This window comes from Lepidothrix coronata, unplaced genomic scaffold (assembly GCF_001604755.1).
Source record: "Lepidothrix coronata isolate B3197 unplaced genomic scaffold, Lepidothrix_coronata-1.0 Scaffold142, whole genome shotgun sequence".
Classification (NCBI taxonomy): domain Eukaryota; kingdom Metazoa; phylum Chordata; class Aves; order Passeriformes; family Pipridae; genus Lepidothrix; species Lepidothrix coronata.
The window spans coordinates 343,263-360,281 of record NW_016690322.1 but is presented as its reverse complement, the minus strand read 5'-3'; the positions used below and the strand labels follow the sequence as shown (position 1 = coordinate 360,281).

The 17,019-nt window shown below is 36.6% G+C and overlaps 1 protein-coding gene across 8 annotated transcripts in view; it reads left to right on the top strand.

The window, feature by feature from the left end:
* The window catches only part of NAALADL2 (N-acetylated alpha-linked acidic dipeptidase-like 2), a 469,384-nt gene that overhangs the window by 392,229 nt on the left and 60,136 nt on the right, over positions 1 to 17,019 (top strand). For all 8 annotated transcript variants that reach the window (XM_017827775.1, XM_017827774.1, XM_017827776.1 and 5 more), the window contains one exon: positions 9,669 to 9,764. In XM_017827775.1, coding sequence (XP_017683264.1) covers positions 9,669 to 9,764 — 96 coding nt within the window. The remainder of the gene's footprint in view (positions 1 to 9,668; positions 9,765 to 17,019) is intronic.

Below are 17,019 nucleotides of genomic sequence, written 5' to 3'. Positions count from 1 at the left end.
TCTTGGAGCATCCTATTACATAATGATTCCTATCTGATAACACAGAATCTTAAATCCCCTCTGTGATATTGTGGTAGGTTATATCAACATTAGCATTATCATTTAGTTGTTAATAAAACCAATTACTGCGCATGCACATTATTAAAAAGAAAACCCCACACCTTTTGTTGTTGTTGTTGTTATGTATTGATGAACACATATTTGGCATGAAACATTTCATGGCAGAAGTCCACATTTGGGTATGCAGGACTTACAGAACATTTACTTTTACACCTAGGCCATAAAAGTTGTTTTCCGTATCTTCACTCAAACTTAAGTACAGGCAAGAAGTATAAAAACTGCCTGTCACATTATTCACAGACTAGACCAAGATAGTGTAATACCATGGACCACTAAGCTAATTTAGAAGAAAAATGAAAAGAGGTTTCTTTATAGAAGGCATTTGTATGTAATATATGTAGAAGAGTTTAGAATTTTGACAGTTTGAGATTGTATCCTCTTTAGAGAGAATGCATAATGATTTTTATTTCTGTTGAAATATGCATAACTTTCTGAAGGTAACTTTCAACTTTCATTAGAGCCCTTAAAAGTGATTTTCACTCACACTGTTGTAAAACAGAGGCCACTAAATCTTAACTCTTCAGTGAATGTGGCTTTTCAGTTGTTTTTGTCATCTGCCTCTGCTTCCTCCCTTCCCCCCATCCTGCCCTCTTTTCTTCCTTTTTTTAATCACTCTTTGGGGAAACTTACTGCAGTTTCTTGATTTCAGTGTTTACATGCTTAGACTGACACATCATGCACTTCTTTCAAAAGAAATCAAAAGCTTTCCAAGTTTCCTTTGTTAGAGGAAAAGAAACGGAGGAACTGTCCTTGATGGAGAGAACTTTGCATGCTGCTCTTGTCTCTTTGATGTGCTTATGTTAGAGAGAGGGCTTAGATAGCATGGAGTGCTCTTCAGTGCATCTGCCTTGTGTCATTTTAAAGTGAATGGGAAGCTGGTGTTCGTACCACACACAGACACACTTTATTTTTGTATGTATATGCATCTGTATATATAATCAACATGGCACTGTGGAAGGAAGCAAAGGCTGTGATATAATTTTAATTCCACAAGCACAACCTGTAACTGTGTGTGTACATCTAAAGCAAACCTGAGTTATCTGACCTATGATATCCTTTACTGAGAGCTGGGTTTGTATTACTAATGTGGTTCACTGGTCAAACAGTTCCAGTGCTTAAAGTCAAACTTTTATGTTCTGAAGTTTTGGATCTCTGTATTCCTAATGCAGTTATCTCACCATTTTGCATCACATCATAAATCTCATTGTTACTCCATATACAGATAATTTTCTCCTTTACTTCTGGTGTGTCCTCCAGTCCCTATCCAGTCAGGAAAGAGTATGGCAAGGCAGGTAGTCTTGAGATTTCTGACTGACTGCTTAAATTATCTGCAGCTGACCAGGCCCTTCTGGTAAATGTTCTGCTGGTTTTTTATGTTATTTTCTGTGTCCTCCTTTACCAAGTGTCACCCAGTACCAATTAATTAATCAGAGCCAAGTATATTTATCAAGGAATTTGATTAGAAGAATCATGGCATTATTTTCTCTGAAGGATCAGGGTAGACCATATAGGAAGACACAATGTGCTTACCAGCCTTAGCTGCTCAAGAGAGAACTTCAGGGCTTGGGACATATGTGTGAATGTCCTTAGAAGAGAATTAGCACTGGTTATTTGAGTCTGTAATTCCAAGAAGATTCTTAGCCCAAACAGAAGCCATGTTTCTCCTTCTGTATGTAGACTAATAGGGAATTTGCATAACAGCAGTGTGTTGCTAAGATGATCTGCAATTTGGTAGCTTTTCCATCTAAAAATACAGCTCTGCATGGCTCCCTGCATTCCCTCTTTTACTTCTCCTGTCTTTCTGGTATATGTTAAATTTTTTAAGGAAATAACACATCTGGTAGTTGCCCATAGGGAGTTACAGGAGATGTTTCATGCATTTATGAAAGAATCAAAGTACTAGTGTGCTTAGTATACCAGAAAGTCTTTTCAAAGGAGCAAATGTGTATCAGCCTCAGAATGGCAGTTTGCTTGGGAACCCAGGATTTCCTTTTCTGAACTGTCTCTGGAGAATTTGATGCTGTTGCATTTGCTGCTGATAAGAGTGTATTAACTATGTAGTAGAACTTTACAGTCAACAAGGTGTAGCAGTGGGAGTCAGTTGTATCAAAGTGAAGAGAGAGGTTTCATTTTTTGTTCACGGACAAGTGGTGAACTGCCAGTGTATAACAAAATATAGTTTGAAGAGTCCCCAACAGATTGCCTTGGGACTACCTGTTAAGGTAGGTCCAAACCACAGCTGTCTTTCTAACTCATAGGCTATATTGTCCTTACAATAGTTAAGATTTTTTTTATTCATATTGTACTTTTCTGACTGATGTATTTTCTCTTTTCTGTCTTTAGCATAAATTAGTGTTTTTTAATTTCGCAGTTCAGTCAAGGGTTAGTGTAGTACTCACCAGTAATTCATTAATACATTAGTCCATCTGTTCACTTGGATGCTAATTTAGTTGAATTTGATAGTGAGAACATGCTGAAATTGTTAAGGTTAATGACACAATGTTTTACAAGACAAAATACGTTTGATGTTCAATTGATTGCTTGACTTGTTTTATTGAATAATATGAATATTTAGCTACTTAATTTCATGGCAGAGCATCTTTCTTATTACACCAGTGCTAGTGAAACTGATGACGTCCTCATCAACTGGGTGCATTACTCTGTTCCAAAAAAATCTGTTTGGTCTCACGAATCCCAGTGCTTTGATGTCCCAAACATTCCATGGTGCATCCAGAAGGGGGAAGTTGTTTGCATAAACCTACCTTATGCCAACAAAACCACACAGCTTCTTTAGCATTCATTCACACTGCGTAAGTACATGTTGTTGCTGTAAACTCTGTCCTTGCAGATTCTCTCATAGGCTCTTCAGTTTCTTGGGATTGACTGAGGGCTGTTGAAAGTTAGTAGAAGAAAGACAGCCTGGAAGTTAACAGGGTCAGTGGGATATGGGAAAACATGAGAAATTTGTTTAGACACCAGTTAATTGCTTCTGTTTGATAGCCTAGTGAAACATCTAGTTACTGGAAATATGTATTATCTAAGGAAAGATGCCACTTAAATATCTGTTCTCCTCAGAGAAGTAAATGGCATGTTGCATTCACAATAATGTTTTACCATTGTCCTTCTGAGTGGTTAAATTCAATAGACCAACTAAAATTTTCTGGCAGAGTATCTAGAGTAAGTATCAAAATTTGTTTCGTGTCAGTAGCTCTTAGTAGTGTGACACTCAGTTTTGTCTTTTAATACTTGGGGGGAAAAAGTCAAATCACTGGACAATCAAACAGCTCTAATTTGAATCAATGATTCATGCTCTCAAATAAAATTTGCAATATTTCATATATCTTATCATGTTTATTAAAGAACTGGTTGATAAGGCTTTCAGTAAATAAATACTGTCCTTGAAGACATTATTATTCTTAGCAAAAGCCACTTTTTATTCTTTCTGAGCCTCCTACACAACATCTGTCCGGCAGCTAACGTCGGATTTCTTCATTTGGAGTAATAAATATTTTTTTTGAGCACTAAAAATAAAAACTGGTAATAGGAAGTGTTGAATCAGGAAATAAAAACACTGTGACTGATAATATTTGTGATTGTGAAAGACATAGTCACTGGGGTTCATGACTTACAGCAGGACATTGTTAGGATGACCTTCCTGGCACTGCATGTTTCTGCATTTTGAATGCTCACAATTGATCATAAAATATTCTTGCATCCTTCACACAACACATCCAAGAAAAACTGTTCACTTTTAGATGTAGTGAGTCTGAACTGAGCCTCCTATTTCTAACATTCTGAAACTTTGGGAAGATTCTCTGTGAGGTTCCAGATTTCTGGCTCGGGCTGCTTCCTCCTACCTAAACTGCTGATTCTGCTTTCAGTTTAAAAAGCATCAAGGGAAAACTCTGCAGAGGAATAAGTATCAGGAAAGCATCCTGATATCTGAAAAGTTGCTTTCTTTGTGCTGTGGTCTGTGAATTTGTAGCTTTACAGTGATTATTTCAATTCACTTACTAACACAAGGAAGAAAACAGTAAATTAAAAGAGATGAGAGAAATGTGTTTATATTCTTTTCCTGCCTGATGACTGTTAGCTTGAGTTTTTCTGGCTGCAGTTGAGTTGAATAATAAGATAACTTGTGCAGCAGTGATTCCAATTCTGCCTCTCCTGTATTCTGTGCAGTTTTATTTGGCAGGCCTTGCTCATTTTGTCCAGCATTGGGTGACATCACAAGGTCGCTGCACATCTTTACCCAAACATTCAAACAGAAAAGAGATTTGCTTTTGTTTCTTTTCTAAAAGTTCTTCAGTAAAGTGAAATGGTGAAAATACCAAAGAAATGGCTCCTGTCAGAAACTCCTTCTGACATTCTCATTTTCCAGAGTAGGGGCATTCTCACTTTGAAGATACGTGTTAGGCTGTGGCAGTTGCAAAGCTTTGCTTTATAAAAATAATTGTAAAGCACATATTTTATGTCTTTTGTTTCAGTGAAAACCAACTTTTATATCGCTTAATAATCCTTTCTGGTTTTGGTGGATGATATGTAATTAGATATTTAGACCATTTGCTAGAAAAGGAAAAGTCAGCCTAGTAGTGAGATGGAGAGGCATGAACTCTCTCCTGCAATATATTTGCAGCTTTAAGGGCTTTTATTGGTGAGAAATCCTATGTGCAATACATTAATGCCTGATATTATTCCATCAATTCAATTTAACTCACATATTAGCAAACCCTTCTTTGGCTTCATTATGTTCTGTGCTACATAATCCACCTTTTCCAGTAAATCTGCTTCAGTCTACAGCACCCTCCCAAGCTAAAAGTGTTCCAGATAGCTGATGATTAGCCATATTTTAGTCTGTGAAATACCCTTTTCTCTTACTCCTTTTTTTTATCCTTCTTAAAGTCAAACCTGTGGTTCAATCATCCTGCCAGCAGAAAAAAAAAAAAAAAAAAAGGAAAATGAAGAAGAGGTGGCCTTTTGGCTTAGGTGAGGTGAAACAGCTGTTTCACAAAGAAATGCAGTTGTTTATTTGCTGCCAAGACACCATATGCCAACTGCTTGACTTAGGGTAAAATGGAAGAAGGAATTAGTGAGAGCCTGCAGTGCAGATTTCAGAGGTGTTTTTGTTCTTCTTGCTGCTCTCTCTTTATCTTTTCTCCTGACGGGGCTTTCTCCTTCATGCTACGACAAATTTTTGGCACGGGTTTTGAATACAGATGCAGACAAGTCCTCATGCAATTGTAAGCCCCTGGGTTTCTGGGTAATAGTTTTGGGCACTGCATAACTTCGTACTGTGCTTCCCAGGTGACTTCAGCTTCCTCACTGAAAGTGTTCCCAGGTTAATTCTGAACATGTGCAGGGACTACTTTGTGTTTTACTGGCCAGACACTGCACGTTTGTGTGTGTCCCTCGGGTTGCTGTGATCGTAGTTCTTGTGCTGTTGTATTACAAAAAGGCAGAAAGAATGAAACAGGTTAATAGCTCATAGAACAGACATAGCATGTATATATATATATATATATATATATATATATACACGTATATGTGGGCAGGTAACAGATTGTATTCTCAGTCCTGATGCAGCGAAATTCTCATTTTCTAGACGTTATTCTTTGGTCTGTGTGAAGAAAAAAAAAGTTTTCTCTTGGCTTTCATCCTTCTCTTGTGTATTTGCTTTGGAGGCTTCAGCAGTGTTAGATTAGCAAATTTATACTTTTGGCCTACCTGTACAAATTTCAGATGGATTTTTGCTCTCACTGCTTTTTCTCTGTTGTGCTCTGTAGTACCTCCTTTTGTCTTTTGCTTTTATTCAGTATAAAATTGGTGGCATGAATATTGTGAAGGGCTGAAGGACAAAGTTGACCCAAATATGGACAATTCAGATGAATATTAACAAGGGTGAAGTCAAACTGATTAAAGAACTTCAGACTAGAGATTGTTCTTCTAGACAGAGCATTATTGCTGAGTGGAGAAACCTCCACTGCCTGTTACTTTCAAAACAAACGAACAACAAAGAAACCCCCTCAAAAAAAAAATCTGGAGATATTTGTGTATTGTTCACCAAATTAAGGGCTTCTTATAAATGCCTTCTTATAAATAATGGGGAATAATCATCAGGCAGGAAAAATCTATTCAGGTGTGGAATAAGAGCATATTAAGGAATTATTTGTTACATAATTTGAGTTTATAAATTCAGAATTCTTCTAACTGGTAATTTTGCTTTTTCTAAAGTAGTAGTCAAGAAAACAGGACATGTTGTAGAGACAACATTGTCTTGGCCTAGTAAAAAAATTGTTTGTTGAATGTATTTACAGAAATATTTCCAGTTCTAAGAGAGTGTGTGGTAAAATTTGATATTTTAAAACTTTTTTTTTAATTTAATGACGGCAGAATAGATCTTTAAGGTATGTCTTGGTATTTATTCTGTTTTACATTAAATTACCAGAAATGCGGTGGGATTTTATTCATGATTTAAAATGCATTGGTTGAAAGTTGGCATATAAATTGAAGGTATGTTATAAGACAGTACACAAGGGATGGCAAATTTAGTACCTTTAGAAGGTGAAACATTCTGTTCACTTAATTGGTTCAGGAAGGATAAGTTAAGTTAGAAAAATGAGTCTAGTAAATCAGAAGTGAATTTTAGTGCAAGTGTCCATCATAAATAAGCAAGATAAGCCACGTTTGGGGTTTTAAAGGATTTTCACCTGCATTTTCGATCTCCATTTAATTGATTCATAAATCAATTAATTACTGTCACAAGACCCGAGGGCAGCAGGAAATTGGGTTCAAATTAAAAAGAAAAGGAAGCAATTTGTTTTAAGATTGAAAGTTGAATGTTCAATCGAAGTTTAATCAGAAGTGACCTATTATTTGAAAAGTGGAACATCAATGTCTTTCTAATTTCACAGAATGCTTCATTAAATGAGTATTGAAAAGACCAGGTTAACTGATCATTCCAAAAAGAAGATAAGACAAGGAGAGGGTTTGGAAATCTACTTCCAAATACATGTTCATTTCACTTATGAAAAGCTCATAGAGAAACCAATAATTGCATTGGGAATTCAAGGATTATTGGGGTGATCCTTTCAGGATTGTAAAGATTGTATGATGAAAACACAACTTTATATCAGAAGAGCAAATGTTCTTTATCCATTGGATAGCTGTGAGCTTAAAGAAAAAAATAGAGAAGGCAATAAACATTGAGTAGAAAATTTTGAAGGCATGACTGGAAGTTGGGCCTCCTAACTTTAGGATGTCTCACAGTCGTCTGACCTTGAAACAGTTTTTCTGTAATTTGACATCATTGTCACAGCATTCAGCTGCACAGTGCATGGGAGACTCTGCCCATTGTACAAACTGAGGGGGATACAAATGCCTGGCTAAGAATGAAGGCAGATGATTTGCGTTTAGGAAGTGTGTGTGGCAGAGTATGAGGACAACAACTGCAGCTATAACTCCTACTGTGGTTGGAAAGCATAAGGGAATAACATAGTTGATTTTAATGTTCTTTGGATTAGCATTTCTTTCTTGTAGTGCATATTTACTAGAAATTTGCTTATCAAATTGCTGTTAAAAAACCAAAACCCAACACTCACTTGCTATTGTGAGCTTGCTGAAAGAATAAATGTGAAGTCTGATGCAGTTTCTCACTGTTGGAAACTTTTGCTCTTTCTGTAAAATGCTGAGAGGTACTCTTGGAACATCATTTGGGCTCATCTCTACCACATCCTCCCTGGGGTAAAGAGTGGGCTTGTCTTAGGTAGGAAGTTCATGCAGCTTTCTCTGATGAGGATAGTACTTGAAAGGCAATAAAAGGCAAGAGAAGCAGAGCAAGTTGGCCTTTCTAGTAGTTCTTTATAGAGGAGCCTTTTTGGAAAAAAAAAAGAAAAAAAGGAACAACAATTGCTTTAAACATTTCTTTTTAGAAATGCAGAGCAAGATTATTTCAAATAGTGATCCTTTTCAAGATCTTACCATGCAGGGTCTGGATTCCTTCATGAGCAAACTGACTTGCCATTTGTGATGCCTAGATATGTTTTGATCTATTTGCTGATTGTTGCTTATTTACATTGTGTTCTTTCAAAAGGCAGAGGGCAGAAGTAAAGGCTGCTGTTTTGCCTGGCCCAGCTGCTGTAATCTCAACTTGGCTGGGAGGTGTGCCTGGAGTGGGGTGCGAGAAAAGCCAGCTAAGCAGCATATCCTTGTTTTACAGACAGGGAGTCCACCAAGTTTTATGTTCCAGAGAAAGAATATTTGTCTAGGTGGAACAATAATCTGATCTGGTGTAACAAATCTAAATCATCAGTCATTCCCTTCACTGACTCTCAGTGAGGTACTCTAGAGTGAATATAAATAGTGTGGTTCTTTCTAAGTTATTGATTGCAATTATGTGAATGATGATGAACAGCATTAGCACCACCACAGCAGAATGATAGTGCTCCTGAACAGACCCCCAGTCAGATGATAAACTAGTGTGCAAACTTAAAACAAAGATGAATAGGTGTTATGAGTTAATCTTGAAGTATGTATTTTATTTTTGTAATAAATGACTTTGTGCATCTTCTCTCTGAGATATATATATATATATAAAAGTTTACTGTTTTCCTGAAGGGAAGAATGACTTCATTTATTTTTCTGATGCTTCTGTGACAATTTATGCAACACACAGATGCATCGTAAACACGGAAAATTTATATGATTCAGTGCTAATTATATATTTATTTTTTTTAAAGAAGGTGATGGGAGCTTTCTACCGGAAATAATCTCCTAGCAACATGGAAATTCTGGTATACTATTGATCATGGAGGCATTAATTTGTAAAAAAAGTTAACAAGCAAACCTACCAGCAATGTAATGTAGTGTAATTTTAGGCATCTATGCACCTTTGAGGCTTGAAGTTTTGTTTTCTATTGTTTTGGTTTTTTTCACTCCACTCCTTGGGATTAAGTTTGTTTTGTCTATGTGACAGCAATTTTACAACCTCACTTCTCCCTTTCTTACAGTACAAGAAGAGATTAATATCTTGTACAAATGATGTATTAAGATTGCCTCATGTTAAAAGAGTGGTCAACCTAAAGTATATAGTTTCAGGGAATTGACAAAAATCCCTTGCTATGTTAGATGGTATTACTGTATAGAGAAGTAGGATGGTTGCAAAAGATAAAAAAGTATTCTTTGATTATTGTGGTTACATTTCTTTTGAAGACTTAAATCATAACATATTTAATAAAATGTCTGATTGCTGCTTAGCTCAGAATAAAAACTGTGTGGATATTTTTTCTCCCTGTAGGCAAAATTTTTAGCTGCTTTGGAAGCATAATAACAGAGACAACTGCCATTCCAGAAATAAAGTCATAAGACTTAGGGCTTTTTTGCCTTTTTCGGGAACTTGGAATCAGTTAATTAGATCAGTGAAATAAATTTCATAATTGTCAAAACTTAAGAACAATTTGAAGGGTTTTTCAATCTCTCAACAAAATCCAATAAGCATTTGAAGGAGGAAATCAATGTGGAATCCTAAAAGACTTCTTACTTCTTTCTCACAGAATTCTAGCTTTCTCTCTGAAGCTCTTTTTCCTGTACATGCAACAAAAACTGAAGAGCTGGATCCCTCCTTCAGTCTGCACGAGACCATCGCAAAGGTAAGAGAAATGGAGATCTCACCTTTACATACCTTCCTTCAGGAGGCCAAATTTGAATTTGTGAATAATTTTGAAAGATAATATTTTATTTTTTCCCCGTGATTAGTTTGAATGTAGTTAAAAGTTGTGGAGTTTTTTTTCATTGAGATCCACCTTTGGAACATTCTTTGGCATATTACATGCGCAGGCACTTCACTTCATGAGCTGTCGCAGTGGTGTTGGCAGGGGAGGAAGGGGTGGCCCTCCTGTGATTCTAGAGGGTGCTCTACAGAGGGGATGCTCCCAAAGTTAATGTGTTCTGACTCCCCTCTTGTTGCTCCAATATAATACTCCCTCCATATTATTTATTGATACAATCAAAATTACTCCTTGCTCTAAAGTGCTGCTTCTTCTGTCAACTCTGCAGGCCCTGTTTCTACAAAGGGGCATGACTACAAATGAGCCCAACTTAATGGGTTCATACACTTCTTATAATTTGGTTTCTTATAAGCCAGAGCAATGTAGGCCACACGGATTTCTTTCTTTAGTTGAAGCTACTTTTTTTGGAAAAGCAGCTGCTGTTGAAACATTTCTTCTGGTAACAGCAAAGATCAGCCATGTGAAGATTTAGCATGTGGGTGGCTCAGCATCCATGGCAAAATAGACAGGGACTGATCTTGGGGTTTTGTGTTTTGGGTTGTTTCTAACTATTAACTGTTAGTTTGCTTGATTATTAAAAAAAAAAAAATCCCCCACAAAAAAATCACATAATCTTAGACATGGTTTTGAAGCTTGTCAGAGTTTAACAGTTAATGAACAACCACGAGACAAAAGTCTTCTCTGAAGGCCTTTCAATGGAATTGATGTTTTTCAAACCATTCTTAATGCCAAAGGGGCTGAAAAGATTCACCAAATCTGTTCCCAAAGACTGAGGGAAATAGTTCTGTGATTATTTACTGCATAGTTAATTTGTGATTTACTAAATAGTGTGTGATGGACCATGTGTAATCTGAAAAATCTGTAATTCGGTATTTGCTCTATAATATTGACTAACAGAAAAATATTTATTAGATAGTTGACTTCAAGCATTTTGATCCTGTTTAAATATTCACCGAAATATTTTAAATATTGATAAAACTTGATGAAGATTGCACTAGGATATTACTGTATTTCCGTTTTACTTTTCGGACTGTAGCCCAGGATGCTTTTATAAAGATGAATCGCATATGCAGCAGTGGAGTGAGAACCTCAGCATTTAAAGGAACTGCTATGATATAATTAGTTAACTAAGCATCCTTAATGCTACTCCTTAGTCTGAAATCTTCATATTTTCATTGTAGTACTCTGAATAATGAGACCAAGTTAAATCTCTAGCTTTATAATAAACTATTCATATTTGAAAAAGAAAAAAAAGGCTGGTGAGAAGTTAGCTTGTAGTTAGAATTTACACTCCTCAGTTGGAAATTAATGCTCCTTAACAAGTACTTGCCAAATGACTGCATGTATACCCCATTGCAGTTGCAAGTAAAACAGGTATCATACCTGCTTCAGAAAACTTTAGCTTTTAATTTCAAAAGACTTTTCACACAAAACTAGTTTTTTATGTTAAAAGAAATTAAATATTCAAATATAATAAATTCAACATTTGATAATTTTAATTGCCTTTTTTTCCTCAGAAATGGTTTATGAAAACGTTTTCAACTGTAACTTTTTATTCTTATTTTTCACTGCATATCACTTAGTCTGCTTTGCTTGTATGGCCACTCAGGCTGGTGGAAAAGAGCTCGTGTTGGTTTGGGCAGGAAATTATTTGAGGCCCTTCATCTCACTGTGGGAAATAGGGCTTTAATGATTTTTTTTTTCAGTGTGGATGGCTTGATACTAAGTAACAATGTAAACATTTCAACATAATTTTTAGATGAGGTTTGGTGTAAAAACAAATAATCAGCTAATTGTGGCTTGTACTCTATGACATCAGTGGTTACCTTAATTGCATGAGCACTTTGAAAAGGAGGAGGTTTCTGAATTAATGAGAAATGTGCAGCTATTAAGTAGATAGATCTGTAATCTGAGTGCTTAGAAGACCTAATTTGTCAGGACAATTGTCAGAACAATTTATCTTAAAATCTTGGCATTTTAAAGGTGGACTTAGGGTGAATTGCTGTGAGAACCAGACTGATCTGAAACATTCAAAGGGAGAGAAATCTGTAGGTTTCCTGGCACTGAAGAACTGAGATATTCATTACAGAATTGTGTTGCAGTGCAAAACTTAGTGATATCTTAAGTGAGATTTGCAGACCTTGTAATTTCAAAAGTGTTTTGTAATGCATATATTAAGTATTAAAATGGAGAAGTGTGTTCCTGTGTGGCAGAGAAGGGGTTTTCCCACCTGACCAGAAGTCAGGTAGAACTCCACTGTTATCACATGCATATTCAGAAAATTATACGCTATTTTTCAATAAATTCCATCAGTGTTACTCAGCACAGTGTTTCATGGTAACCAGTCAAATGGAGTAATTAACAAGTTTGAAAATACTTTTGTGTTTTGAGGTGTGCTTGCTGGAGTAGCCTCGTAGGATTGGGATTATGCAGTTCCAAAAGCCCGAATGGCAGACGTCCAACAAGGAATGCCGCTGGAGCCACTTACCAAGGATCAGCCATGGAAAAATATCTTATTGTCTTTTACTTTGGCAGGCACCAAAGTATTGAAAGGCATGCCAGAAGTGACATAATTGGTTTTATGATGAGTTATGGGTGTTGACAGATAACTCTTGAGAAAATTATTACTGAACCTAAATATTCAACACTCCAATTATGAAGCTCTTAGTAGAGCTAACTATTGTAATGCAATAACTAACTACCAAAATGCAATTAACTTCTAAACACTAAATAAAAGAGTGAGAGGGAGAAGTGTTTCCACTTCTAGGGGAAATACTTTTTTTTTGTGTAACGTACTGTGATATTCCAATTTTTTAAAAATATAAACACTTGCAAAAAGATGAGAGGCAGATACTCTTCCTGAAACAAATGGAATGAGAAGTGTGCAAATGGAATGAAAAGACTGCTGGACTGTTAGTAAATGAAATTTGCATTTTGACCACAGATAAGGTACAGCACAAGAATATTGACTTGAGGCATCCTCTAACAGGATCATACTGTTCTGTTCCTTTGCAGCATGGGAGGATATATATTCCCATTTACCCATTGTCCAGTCCCATTAATTCTCTAATATAGGGAACACTCATTAATTTTGGCAATGCATTGATATCCATAACTTTGGTAGTTCTTTTCTCTGTAATCTCCCTAAAAATGAAGATCTGTGGTTTGGTGCCTGCTAACTCTGCTAAATATTTATATCTTCTTGCATGGTATCTGCAAATGAGCTCTTTTTTTATGCCAAGATAATACAACATATCTAAATTTACGTAAAGGTGTAAAATTCTTACAATCCCAAAGACTGAGAGTGCAGATTTTGAAGCAGTATAATAATACTGTGTACAGGACATCTGTGTTACAGAGTTTTATCAGAAACATTTCTAACAGCATATTGTTCCTGGCATAGCTGTTTCAGCAGAGTACATTCACATTCTTGGGTTGTTCCTACTACATCGTGGCCTTTTGGGAATCAGATTGTTCTTGAAAAAGCTCTGTGGCATTATGCTTGGGCATGCCAGTGGCCTTTGCATGGAGACATCTGGATTTCCATTGATATATCTTCTCTTTCCATTTAAAAATTTCCTCTGCATAGAGCTGGAGGATTTGGCAGAATTGCTTAACATTTCTGAACAGCAGAGACACAGTATTACTCCAGTCAGTTACAGCACTTAAAGTGTTAAAGAGCTTGCATGGTGGGTGCAGAACTAATCTGAAATATTCAGGAAACAGAAGTCTGATGCACATGAATGTGTCACATATCCAAGCCAAACCCAGAAAACCCTTTGTCCTTGCAAGGCCCAGACAGATACATGGCAACCTTCCCCCCCCCATCACTGTGTGTTGTGCTATTTGAAAATTTTTGCTGTATGCCTTGATTTCCATCATGAAAATGTGACACACTGGAGTGTCAATTTTCACAGGTAATTTCTCCAGTTAGCTTTCTTCAGTAATGTATTCCATTGGATGTAATTTTTAAAATTCCTGTCTTCAGTCGCGTATGCCAGGCTTTCCCATCATTTCTCAGTCTCTTCATCATCATGCCTCCAAAGGCACGAGTTCTGCACAGACCAGCAGAACTCTCATGTCTTTTTAAAGATGAATTATGTTATGATTTTGTACTTTCAAAACAAATTATTCAAGCCTCCAGCCAACAAACAGGAATGTGGACTGGGGTAGGTGACAGAGATGCTGACTGAGGTTAACGTAGCAGAAGCACAGTTGTCAGTGTATGAAGTGAGGACCAAGCTGGGGGGCCTGATCCATATCCATATTTGAGGCAGTCTGCCCTTGATACTTAATGTTTAGATGTGGGGTTTGACCTTGTTGTGCAGATATCAGAATGGTCTGTGATACTGTTTGGATGCTCTGTCACACATAAAAGCACCCTGTATGGGTTTTGGGGCTTCTGGGGTAGAAAAATTGCAGGATGACTTAAGACATCTTTTAATTTTTCTGTTTGCCCTCCCACAGCTGGCAGCAATTCATGGTGTTTCAGCAGCTCTGATCTGCCCTAACATACTGTATCAGCATAATGCACCAATTGCCATAGTCACTTCATAACTTAAATTACTTGCTTTGCTTTACTGACCAGCATCTCATGTACTGGTTCTGATCATCTCACTGGTATTTATGGTTTGATGGTATTTGAGATATTCAAAGCACAGCTGTATTGTCTGTGGTGACAGTCTGACTGAATTTGCACAAAACTTGTCCGAATTTTTCTGCAAAGGAGCACAGGCAAACATAATTCACAGAAATGGTTTGATTTAGCACATATTCTCTTAAGCACACAAGTGAGACTTTTTGTTTTACCTTTAGCCTTCTTGCATGAAAGAACATATAATCCAGTTCAAGCAGAGGGTAAATGCAAAACTGCTGAAAACTCCCTTCTAACAGTGTCTATTTTATTCTGTAGCAATTGTCAGCAGCAATAAAAACAAGGCCAAATCTGGTGATATAACCTGGAACAGTAACTTTGGGGATGCTCTATGGATTGTGGTGAACAGGGAAGTAACAACATTCAAAGGAAAAAAAAGCTGTCTGGGGATTTTCTCAGCATTAGGTGTGAAAGAGGTGACTTTGCTGCTGAAGACATGAGGTTTTCTGACAGACAGTCATACTGTGTTTGGCCAGACAGCATATTCTCTATCCGCTCTAGCCTAGTTAGGGGAGATATGCTTGGAATTTTTCAGTAGTTCTTTGTTCCTAAAAGGAAGTAGCCTCAAGGACTCCTGCATTTTATACTTGAACTCTGATGGATAAAGACTAGGTAATAAAAATAAGCTCAAATTGCAGAACCCCTGGTAAAAATTTGATGAACCAGCTGCACCATCCAAGACAACTTCACTTGGTTCAGTCAGGTATTAAAAAACAACTCCATTCCCCTATCCCCTGAAATTTTCCATGTATTTCCTGCTGATATGCTAATATGCTTCCTTCAAAATGGAAGAAGAATTACAGGACAGAACTAATTATGTTTCCTCCTGTGACGTATATTCATGGGGTTGTGAATAGATGTCAAGACTCCAGTACTACAAGATTGTTTCTGGGCCTTTTGTTTTTCTTTGTGTTAGGTTTTTGGTTTTTTTTTCTTTTTTAGTTGCTGGAATGTAATGTTTTCAGCATAGAGAACTCTGATAACTATGAAAATATCAAAATAAACAGGGAACTGAGGTTCCAATAAACAAGAGAAGCTGAATGAACAAAAAAAATAGGTGCCATTAGTAGCATGGCTTGTTTAGAAACCATTCCCATGGATTGTCTGTGTATGTTCTTAGCTTTTCAGTTCTTTTCCTTAAATATTTTTTATATTGCAACAAGACTGTATGTTCTTTAAAAAAGTTAACATTGGATTCTATCAGAATATTTCTTAACCATTGGTTCCTGAGATTCTCTTTTAGACCTAAATTGTACTTGGTTGCTTTCAGGATTTGTCTGCCAACTATCAGTGGGAAGGGAAAGAAATCATTGCACCATTTTTCAGCTATAACTGCAATTTAAGTGAAATAAGTAAATACATGTCAGATCCATCTGATCAAACCAAACCACGGCATAAAAACATACATTGATACATAATTATCATCTTAAATCTTACAATAGAAACCCAATATTGGTGTTGTTTGCACATCTCATGGAAGACACTTTTTACTGCAAATTACACAGCAATCTCACTAAGCAAAAGATAAGGTAGGAGTGAGAGGAAACATTGTTTTAATCCCTATTTTATAGATGAGAAAATGAAATACCCTGGGCCAGAAACGGTCCTTATAATGAGCAAGTACATCTCATCCCCTGAATACAGAATTATCTTGTAAAATCTGGTGATTTGTCTGACACTGTAGACAGACTGAGACAAAGCTGAAGCTAGATTACTGAAGTTTGAATTTGGCACATATTTGGGATTTGCTGAAATTTTGACTACTGGCTGTGACCAACAGGCCATTTTTCTACTCTGTACTGAGGCCACATCACTGCCTGTGTTAGTGGGACTTACCTGCCTTGGAAAGAAGTTATGTTTTCTGCAGCAGTGCTGTCCTTTCCAGTGCCTTATTTGGGTTATGTTGAGATCTGACTGCAGCTGGAGCTACACTGGTGACAGTCTCTCAGCAAGGATGTCTGTGACAGGTGTCTTATTTCTGAGAGGAGGTTTTGTCTGATAGTTGATAATCATGACTCTACAAAGAAGCCACTGGATATTTATTGCATAAGTCAAAGTATTGTTTTCAGTTTGTCCAGTTTACTGTGTAATGAGAAAATCTATTTTATATCCTTTGCTGTTATTTCAAAGATGTAAGTTTGCTGTGAGGGATGTCAAACAATTGGACATGTGCATTCATTTTATAAGGAATGCTAACACATGTTTATAGAATCATAGAATCATTTGATTTGTATTTAACCCCTGAAATCCAACAACTTTAAATCTGAACAAATCTGAAAAACAAATCTACAGCTTACTACTCTAGTAGGTAGGAATATGCCTGGGGTTATTTGAATATTCCTATTTCTCACTATCCTATTCTTCACACAGTTACTGAATTTATCAGACTGTAATTTTATTTATCCATTCTTTAGCATCAGCACTACCACAGGCATTTGTTGTTGGCACACATACTGAATTTGA